Source organism: Papaver somniferum, chromosome 8 (genome assembly GCF_003573695.1).
Source record: "Papaver somniferum cultivar HN1 chromosome 8, ASM357369v1, whole genome shotgun sequence".
Classification (NCBI taxonomy): Eukaryota; Viridiplantae; Streptophyta; class Magnoliopsida; order Ranunculales; family Papaveraceae; genus Papaver; species Papaver somniferum.
This window is the reverse complement of record NC_039365.1, coordinates 38,465,634-38,476,109: the sequence shown is the minus strand read 5'-3', so window position 1 is coordinate 38,476,109 and position 10,476 is coordinate 38,465,634. Positions and strand designations below refer to the sequence as shown.

The 10,476-nt window shown below is 38.5% G+C and overlaps 1 protein-coding gene and 1 pseudogene across 1 annotated transcript in view; both read left to right on the top strand.

Annotated features, from left to right (window-relative positions):
* Positions 1 to 1,646: 1,646 nt before the first annotated feature.
* LOC113306809 lies at positions 1,647 to 5,601 on the top strand (annotated as a pseudogene).
* A 235-nt stretch (positions 5,602 to 5,836) lies between these two features.
* The window catches only part of LOC113305433 (L-type lectin-domain containing receptor kinase IV.1-like), a 19,029-nt gene continuing 14,389 nt past the window's right edge, over positions 5,837 to 10,476 (top strand). The window contains exons 1-3 of the mRNA XM_026554468.1: positions 5,837 to 5,951; positions 6,099 to 6,126; positions 6,593 to 7,700. Coding sequence (XP_026410253.1) covers positions 5,837 to 5,951; positions 6,099 to 6,126; positions 6,593 to 7,700 — 1,251 coding nt within the window. The remainder of the gene's footprint in view (positions 5,952 to 6,098; positions 6,127 to 6,592; positions 7,701 to 10,476) is intronic.

Here is a 10,476-nt window from a genome sequence, read left to right as displayed (position 1 = left end):
AGGGCAATTACTGATGTAGTAATAGTGCAAATTATCCATCACAACTGGGGAGAGAGGCTAGTCTTTCATATGCGTGCTATCATTTTAAGGCCGTCCACGGGTCTTGCAAAAAAAAAAAAAAAAAAAAGAAACAAGTTTATGAACCCTCAGACTCGAACCAAAGGCCAGAGACCCACCAAACTATTATTATCCTTGTATTTTTAGGGGGCACTCAAAATGAATTAGGGGCTAATAATAAGACAAAATAGAATCACCAAAATCTAAATAGAGTCCACCCCTTATCAATTTTTTTCGTAATGACAAAATTCTCATTCAATAATCGGAAGTTAAACAACAATTTGGTAGGGTTTTTTTTTGCTTCAATTTTTGGTGCGAACATAATCGGTAGTAAATTGTGTTAATTAAAATTCCGAATATATAGTGTCCCTAAAATGAGATTTTTCAAATATCCTTCAATTTTCGAATTTTGGTATTACCATAATCGGTAGTAAATTTAACTTCCGAATATATATTGGCCCCAAAATGAGATTTTGCCAAAATCCTTTAATTTTCTAACTTTGGTACTGCCACAATCAGTAGTTCATTATGTTAATTTAATCTCGAAATATATTCAATTTTTGAATTTTGGTACTACCATAATCGGTAGTAAATTTAACTTCCGAATGTATACTGGCCTCAAAATGAGTTTTTGAAAAAAATCTTAATTTTTCGAATTTTGGAATTATAACAATCGGAAGTAAGGTAAGTGAACTTAACTTCCTATTATATAGTGGCATTTTGAAATGAGAATTACCATATTCGGTAGTATTTTAAGTTAATAAAACTACGGATTATGTATTGGCCCCAAAATGAGTTTTTGGATAAAAACCTTAATTTCCAAATTTTGGGATTATAATAATCGGAAGTAAGGTAAGTAAACGTAACTTCCGATTATATAGTGGCATTTTGAAATGAGAATTACCATATTCGGTAGTATTTTAAGTTAATTAAACATACGATTATATACTGGCCCCAAAATGAGTTTTTGAAAAAAATTCTTCAATTTTCGAATTTTGGTACTACCATAATCGATAGTTAATTGTGTTCTTTATCTACCGATTGTGTTTAGTTTTTAGTACAGAAAATTTGAATTTTTTGAATCAAGAATAATCGGTAGATAACAATCATTTTATCTACCGATTCTGGTTGATGTTCATCGTTTCTTAGAACATCATCCATAATCGGTAGGTAAAATAGATTATTATCTATCGATTACATTTCTGCTACTGTAAATCCAAGAACATCAACCATAATCGGTAGGTAAAATAGATTGTTACCTACCGACTATGTTTCTGCTGCTGCAAATCCAAGAAATTTCGGATCACATTTTTGATTTCAAGTAATCAGATCCTAATTTTGGATCACAACTACCGATTATGGTCGCACCAAATATCGAAAAAAAAAAATACCGAATTGTTGTTTAACTTCCTATTATTAAAGGGTAATTTTGTCATTACGAAAAAATTGATAAGAGTGAACTCTATTTAGGTTTGGGTGACCCTATTTTATCTTATTGTTGGCCCCTAATTCCTATTGAGTGTCCCCTAAAAATGCAACGATTATTATTAGTTCCGGCTTTTTCCCCTGAACCCTCCCTAGAAAACATTCAAAGGCTTCTTCAAACAGGATCGAAATAAAACTGGATACAGGACGATTTTCTTTGAAAGACAGATAATAGTATGTTTGAAGGAAAGTTTTCTGATCAGAAAATCGGTAAGTTTTGTAAACCCTAACCCTAAAATCTATTTAACAGCTAATTATCAATTTTGTCACCGCAAATTCCAAATTTTATAAAAACCTTAGCTCTGGTTTGGTGTATTGTTTTGTTTACATACAAGAGAATTAGTCTCCTGGTAATTCAGTAGTTTCCTAATCCTAAAAGGAAACTTAGGAGTTTTATTTTTAGAAGATTAGGGGAGTTTCCTTTCCTAGAATGACTACTCTAACCTATAAATAAGTGGCAGATGAGTAGAAAAGAGAATTCTAGAGGAATAGAAGAAGAAAGGTACCACTCCTAGGGTAGAATTGATTAATCAGGATCTTGTGTTAAAGTATTAGAACTTCTCCAATGGTTTTGTGGTCAACTGCCTATGTGGCATTATAGGAAGACATCCTCTATTTTATTTGGCAACTGATTTCCCTAATAATAAGGAAAGCTAAAATTTCATCTCCAACCCACGGTTTTTTTACCAACATTTGGCCTAGTTGTCTCTTTTTTTTAAATTGAATAATAGATTTTTTTTTCGGATGGAAAAAATAAAATTTTACCTATTATTTTTCGCGGGAACTCCACTCTTCTGATCATCATGTTTCATTATGTATCGTCCATTTGTTTTCTAAGATGAAATAATTGAAATGTAGCCAACCTATATTTTAAAGTTTGATTACATATCCAAAAGATAAGAAGTAACAAAAATTATAGTCCCAAACTGTTTGAAGAAATGCTAACAGTATTCAATATATCTTGTTGGGTTGATTATATACTCCAAGTTTCGTTTAATTATTGAACTCATGAAAGGGGAGGCGCTGATGGTGTTTGGATGTTAACTGGACAACTACAACTAGTGGTGATCGAGAATCGAGAATGGTTTAGGTAAACGAAAGAATTTTAAAATTGAGGTTGTTGTAGCTCGAGTATTTTGGAGAGGAGGTAGAACTCATCTCCGTAATGGTTGATACTTGAGCAAATAAAGAGTATATGGCCTGAAGTGGAAGCCTTGGGAAAATTACCCTTTGGTTGCATGATTATAAGATAATGAAAAACACAGATGAGTACCTATGAGATTTACATATTGATCATGTATGATTCTTTTTTTTAATGACTAGGTGTCGATCAAATATGATTCATCCAAATCCAAAGTACGCGTATTATTGTACGATGACTTTGATTTGATCTCGTAATACTTTTCTCGGTCTCTCATGGGAAAAGGAGCAAAAAGAAATTTTCTAATTTTTATTTTTATTTGTAATTAAAATTATTGTTAAATGAATTAAATTTAATATATAAGCTGATTAGGATGGATAGACATCCTCTATGTGAACCTCTAAAACAAGAGGTTGAGCAAGAGGATGTCTACCCAAATTTATGCCAAGTCATCTACATATTGGCCATAGAGTTTAGGGTTGGAGAGAGATTTTAAGGATCATGGATATGTATCCTATGTGTACCAAGATTTTTTCCCTCACGCACATTCCATTGGAGAATCCCTATCAATTTACCGCCCCTTTATCTTGAAATCAATATTTTTGTTACTTCTCTCACCAAATAATAAGGATAGAAACATTGTTTTTAATTTTTTTCTTCACTTTTTTGATTTTTTTTCTTTCTGAAATTGAGGTGGTTAAACCTTGTTGAAACTGGTCTATGGATTGATAGGAAAACAAGCATATACAAATACTTTGTTACTTATAAGTTTGCTATCTTTTCGTGTTCTTATGTTCAGATTTTCAATGGGGAAAAATAAAGGTGAGAAGGCTGGTACAGGTAAACCTGCTGCAAAAGATGATGGTAAGAAAGAGAAGTTATCAGTTTCGGCTATGCTTGCCAGTATGGACCAAAAGGAAGATAAACCAAGGGGTTCCTCCTCTGCCACTACTAGCAAGCCTAAACCAAAAGTAGTCCCAAAACGCACATCTTATACTGATGGCATCGATCTTCCACCATCTGGTGACGAGTTGTCTGAAGAAGAACCCAGTGGTAGTGTTCCTGAGAGATCTAATCGTCGTGCTGATATAAATCCACTTGAAGCTTCCTCCTTGGACGTGAAAAAACGAGAAAAGAAGGAAAGGCTGGCTGCTGAAGGTGCAGCTCGGACAAAGGAATAAGCTCTCAGGGATGATCATGATGCCTTCAATGTTGTCATTGGTAGTCGTGCTTCAGTCCTTGAAGGTGAAGACAATGCTGATGCTAATGTTAAAGATATTACAGTTGAAAATTTCTCTGTATCTGCACAGAGTAGACTGCTCCTCCAGGATACATCTGTGAAGATATCCCACGGGAAGAGGTATGGTTTGGTTGGGCCTAATGGAACGGGGAAGTCCACGTTATTAAAGCTTCTTGCATGGAGGAAGATTCCCGTGCCGAAAATATTGATGTTCTTTTGGTTGAGAAAGAAGAGTTGGTGATGAGAAATCAGCCCTTGAAGCTGTTGTTTCAACCAATGAAGAACTCGTCAAACTCCGTGAAGAAGTTGCAACTTTGCAAAATTTATTTCTTGATGGGGGATAACGAAAACAACGGTGAAGATGATGGCGCAGGTGAAAAGCTTGCTGAGTTATATGAAAGGTTGCAGGTGATTGGGGCTGATGCAGCTGAGTCTCAGGCATCGAAGATACTCGCTGGATTAGGTTTCACTACAGATATGCAGTTGCGATCCACACAATCCTTTAGTGGAGGGTGGAGGATGAGAATCTCATTAGCTAGGGCACTGTTTGTCCAACCAACCCTTCTACTACTTGATGAACCCACCAACCATCTTGATCTCCGTGTTGTTCTCTGGTTGGAAGAATACCTGTGTCGTTGGAAGAATACACTTGTTGTGGTCTCTCATGACCGTGATTTTCTGAATACTGTGTGCAATGAAATTATTCATCTTCATGATCAGAAGCTTCAACTGTATCGTGGAAATTTCGATGATTTTGAAAGAGGGTATGATCAACGTCGCAAGGAGTCAAATAAGAAAACTGGAATACTTGACAATCAGGTGAAGGATGCAATTAGGACAGGAAATCCGGTTAAACAAAATAATGCCAAAGAACGAGTGACAGAGGCCCCAAAGAGGTGGAGAGACTATAGTGTTGAGTTTAATTTCCAGAGCCAACCGAACTTACCCCACCTCTCATGCAGCTTATTAATGTGAATTTTACTTATCCAAAGAAGAAAGATTTCAGGCTCTCTAATGTTAACATTGGTATTGATATGGGCACCCGAGTAGCAATTATGGGCCCAAATGGAGCAGGAAAATCTACTCTTCTCAATCTTCTTTTTGGTGATTTGGTTTCCACGGAGGGGGAGGCTCGAAAGAGTCAGAAGTTGAGGATTGGGAGGTATTCACAACACTTTGTGGATTTATTAACAATGACGGGCACGCCTGTCGAATATCTTCTTCGGCTTCATCCTGAACAAGAAGGTCTTAGCAAACAAGAATTTGTTCGTACGAGGCTTGGGAAGTTTGGGCTCTTCAAAGGTAACCACACCACACCAATTGTGCAGTTATCTGGTGGGCAAAAGGCTAGGGTTGTCTTCACTTCCATCTACATGTCAAAACCACACATTCTGCTATTAGACGAGCCAACAAACCACTTAGATATGCAGAGTATTATTGATGCACTAGCAGATGCATTTGATGAATTCACAGGTGGTGTTGTGTTGGTTAGTCATGATTCCAGGCTCATATCAAGGGTCTGCGGAGATGAGGAGAAGAGTCAGATTTGGATAGTAGATAATGGGACTGTAGAATCTTTCCGTGGGACGTTTGATGAGTACAAGGAAGACCTTCAAAAAGAGATCAAAGCGGAGGTGGATGAGTGATGTGGTTTTTAAGGATCAGGTATGATTGTCCGAGTTATACAGTATTATGTAGTTTTATCATACTTCCAGTGGATTCTTCATCAGATAAAATGCGTACTTGGTGATTAATCTTTTTATTCTAAATTTAGGATTATCTGTAACTACTATCTATTACTATTATGAGATCTATTTTATTATTTTTGCTTCTCTAGAACCAAGAATACAGCGACAAACTCCTGTGGGAAAGATAAACTTCTATTGTCTGAAACTCCACTATTTTTGGAGGCAATGGCTAATGATAATTTTAGTCGTAATCAATATCTGAAACTCCTCCGTTTAATGATTCCAGTAGCAGAAACACACGAACCATGTAATTGGTGTTGTGGAGCCAGATACCAGCCAAGTATGGCATGTCCCACTGAGCTAAATTATGGAATTTTCTGAAGCTTCTGGCAACTGAGTATCAAGCATCTTTCCATGTTGACTTTTCAACTTGTGTGGTGTTTATGCTCGGGGTAAAATTTGAAATGTCCACCATCGATTTTTGTAGACTATAGAGTTTACAAGTCAATGAACAAGTAAGTTTATTGACCAAGTATTATTCTATTCTAGTTTCTACTTAGATACTGTTTTATTTTGGTAGATTGTAATCTGATGACCAAGTATAAACCTGCGCATCGTTCTACAAGTTCTGAAGATATTTTTGGCATGTCTTATAACATCTTAGCCTGTGAATACCGGCAATAATGTTGACTATACGCCTAAGTATTACCCTCAGAAAGCTACTCTCTTGTTGGTATATCGAAGTCGCGATTTTCTTAGTCAATGGTCCACTCTCTGAATTAGCCAACACTTCATCGGAATCAATATAATCCAAGTGCTATCTACCGCATACGTATATGGATAGGAATTCCGTAATTTTGTTTACACATTTTATGCCTCAAAAAATCCATGACACCTTTTAAGCCTTGTTCATAGAATACATAAGAATTTGGACCATGTTTGTGTTCAAGCTCTTGATTTGTTCTTTTTTCTTTTTCGTAGTAACTTTTGCTTCCTTAATAGAAGATCTTTCCTCAAGTACAGTGGCTTCAGAAATGCTCAAAATGTGCATCTTGACGGCATGGAAGATATCACACCTGAAGGGATCCTAAGGTTAACAAACACGAAAACAAAACATGTAGTTGGCCACTGCTTCTACTCCAATCCAATTCAATTCAACAGAAACTCTTCATCATCATCATCCAATGGTACCATTACTACTACTACTACTGCCGTCTCCTTCTCTACTACTTTCGTCTTTGCCGTAGTATCGGAGAGTGAAGTAAGCGGTCAGGGGCTTGCCTTTGTTATAGCACCTACAAGAGAGCTACCTGGAGCTCTAGGAAACCAATTTCTTGGTCTTTTTAATGTGGAAAATGAAGGTAAATCAGCAAACCAAGTTTTCCCAGTGGATCTAGATACTAGCAAAGATGTTGAGTATGACAAAGACAATAACCATGTTGGTATCAATATTAACGGTTTAAAGTCCGCTGAGGCGAAATATGCTAGGTACTACACTGTTGAGAACGGTGGCTACAAAAACTTGCTTCTTAAAAGTGGGAGAATCATGCAAGTTTGGGTGGCATATGATGGGTCACAGAAGCAACTTAATGTAACAATAGCTCCAATTCAGGTAGCCAAACCAGATGTTCCTTTGTTATCTTTCTCCAGAGATCTTTCAACTATTCTCTTAGGCAACAGGTCCATGTATGTAGGATTTTCATCGTCTACACGAACCGCGCAAACATTTCACTACATATTAGGATGGAGTTTTCAGATTAATGGCGATGCCCAAGATTTCAAGCTCTCTACTCTTCCCAAGCTTCCAAAAGGTAAACCAAACATTTTGACAATTGTGTTGTCAGTAGGTATCTCAATTGCCGTGTTAACAGCGATATGCACTGGCATATTTTTCTTCTTAAGGAAGAGAAAATTCGCGGAGTTGGTAGAGGACTGGGAGCAAATTTATGGGACGCATAGATTCACATACAAAGATCTGTACATGGCTACAAATGGGTTTGCAGAGAAAGAGATTATAGGGTCGGGCGCCTTTGGTAAGGTGTACCGAGGTGTATTACCCTCTTCTAAAATGCAAGTTGCTATCAAGAATGTGAACACAAAGATCTGGTGTCATCTGAGTATTCACAAATAATGCGCGCAGACTCATGACAATACAGTAAATAAGCTGCGCCTGAGGGGAATGGATAGGTTCTGTCGAATCCTTGACTCAGAGTTCTAATACTCTTCCTCGTCTCATCAACTACAATCATTGTTCTTGGCTCATACAATAAGATAAATAGTGGATGAAATATAAAATGTACGAACATGATATACCATAAGTATCGAATTGAACATATAAAGTGTAAATGCATGAATATAGATGAAACGATTAACTTATATGATTCATCACTCAGATCTCTGTCTACGGGTTTTGGGTTTTTCATTATATGTATGAAGGTTACAGAAATAGTCGAATGACTTTGAGAACAATATAAGCCTGCGTAGCACGAGGAACTTCACTTACACTTTCTCTCTCTCTCTTTGTCTCTCTCCTATTCTCCTCTCAATGTTTTTCGGCCTCTCTCTTCACTTGGGAGAGAGGGGTATTTATAGGGAGGTTACGTGGGGTCCACTTCTGAAGCCCGTTATAACCTTATCCTCTTGTGTTTTGTGCCACTCACGCAGAAGTCTTCGTGTTCTCGGCTGTATCTGCGTGTTCTGTTTGGATACGCAGTATTATCTGCGCTTCCAATACAGGCTGACTGACACGTATGTTGTTTGAGGGTATTTAATGTGGGTAGTTGAGATGTCTGTCCGCGGTAGACAGCTGTCCTCTGCCCCTGTCTTGTCTGCGTCAGTCTGACTATCCCCAGCCGTAGATCTTAGATCTTTCTAGGGATAGGATAAAGTGACTCTTGGATGTCCACGCGTGATATCATATCTTGATGCCCTTAGCCGCATGTCCTCCACGTGTGTCTTTGTGGGCACGTGGCGGAAGATGAAATTTGTACCTACAATTTTCCCCTTTTCCTCCTACTGGGCGGTTAGTCGAAGTGGGAAGAAAAAACGTGTTATTCTTTTCATCTTCTCTTTACTATTTTCCTAGATTTTAGGGAACGTTCCCCACTATTTGTAATAACTTCTTCTTGGGTAGTGGGGCGGTTTTTATTTCTATTTGCATATATATATATGAGAAGGAATGTGAAAATTCTCTAATCATAAATTTCATTCCTTCTCTTTCTTCGGAATTTTCATTCTTTGTTCTCTGCTTTTGTATCCTTGTTATTAACTGCTGCTGCTACTGTTACTCCTCAAAGTTTTCTGCTGCTGTTCCTACTGTTGTTCGTCGAGGTTTTCTGCTGCTGCTACTATTCGTCGAGGCTTTCTGCTTAATTTTTTGTTTATAGGTAGGTGGTTTTACTGTGTCTTGATTATCTTTTGATGAACTGTTGCTATATGTGTTTGTGATGAAGAACATATATATAAGTGTGTGTATGATTGCCCCTGTTCGTTATTACAAACAGTAATGATTTCTTCCTTCGTATATGCTTGCCCCTATTTGTTATTTCCCCTTTTATTTAGGGTTTGTTCTTATTTTCCATCTGGTTCATGATTATGAAGAACTGGATGAAATTGGGTTTTTTGATTTCTGTTTTGTCTTTGCGGAAATCTGAAACTTGTTTGTGTACTACGCAGACATGGCTGACCGTCCGCGGGTTTCTTATCAAACTCCACCGCCTAGTCCGTGTAGATCTCCTCCGCATAGGGATCATGATGTTTCTCTGCCTGGTGGAGGTTCGTCTAAATCTTCGCAAGGTGATGCCCGCGTTCTTAGGGTTTCGTCTTCTTCTGGTCAGAGGCACTTATCTTCTAAGAGGGGTGAGTCGCATAGAGGGAATACGCAGAAGGGGGACCGGCCAAAAGAGGCTCCTGGCTCCCGGTATGTTGTTTATCGTCCCTTAGTTAATCCGTGTGATGATCCTAAGAGAACGCGGGATGTCCTACCTCTTCGGTCAGTGGCGCCTCCTTCCGCGTCTCATCAACATCCTCTACCTCCCCCTCCAGTGTCTCAACCCAAGGGGAGGTCTTCGAAAGAAGTGGTTTCGAAGACTGATGTATCTAAGGTTCATCCTAAGAGGAAAGCTTCCGAGAGAAACCCTTCGAAGGGTTCTGCGCCTGATCCCGTGGAGGAGGAAGATATTTCTCAGGAAATACGTAGCGTCGCTGCTGGGGAGAAGAAAGTGACCTTCAAACATATTGATCTGGAGGTTTTCAAGGAAAAGCATGGTCTTCAGCTATTCGATGTTCGTTTTTACGCTGCTGATGATGATATTACTTATGAGATGATATCGACATATAGGTTTGATGAATTTCATCTGCTGACCACGGTGGGGGCCTTTGAAGCGAGTCTTATGTTGCCTTTGTACAAGTCTGGGGATTCTTTTTAATATGATGTGCTGGCTGGTCGAGAGGGTTCTTCGAAGAACACACACTGTCGCTCTATTTCCCAACTTCATGGGAATTATCTTCGTGCACCGAGGGAGTGTTATCTTCGGAGCAAATGAGAGACAATGATGACTCTTTATGTTCCCAATCCTGAGGAAAGGGAGTGGTATACGCCTGACAATTTTAACAAGTCTTTAGGTGACTATGTTAACAGTAGGAATCGTAAACCGTGGAGTGTGAGTCTTCGGAATATTGCCGCTCCTCGTGGTGAGATCCGCCTTCTGAGTGAAGTAAGTGGTGCTAAGGTGAAGTACGTCCCGGGTACAGAGAATTCTACTAACAAACTGGTGTTTCCTACTCGTGAGCGGATCAAGCGTGATCATGACTATGAATGGCACGCAACTGTTATGGAGGTTGTTGGTCCCTGGGCTTGGGGGGGG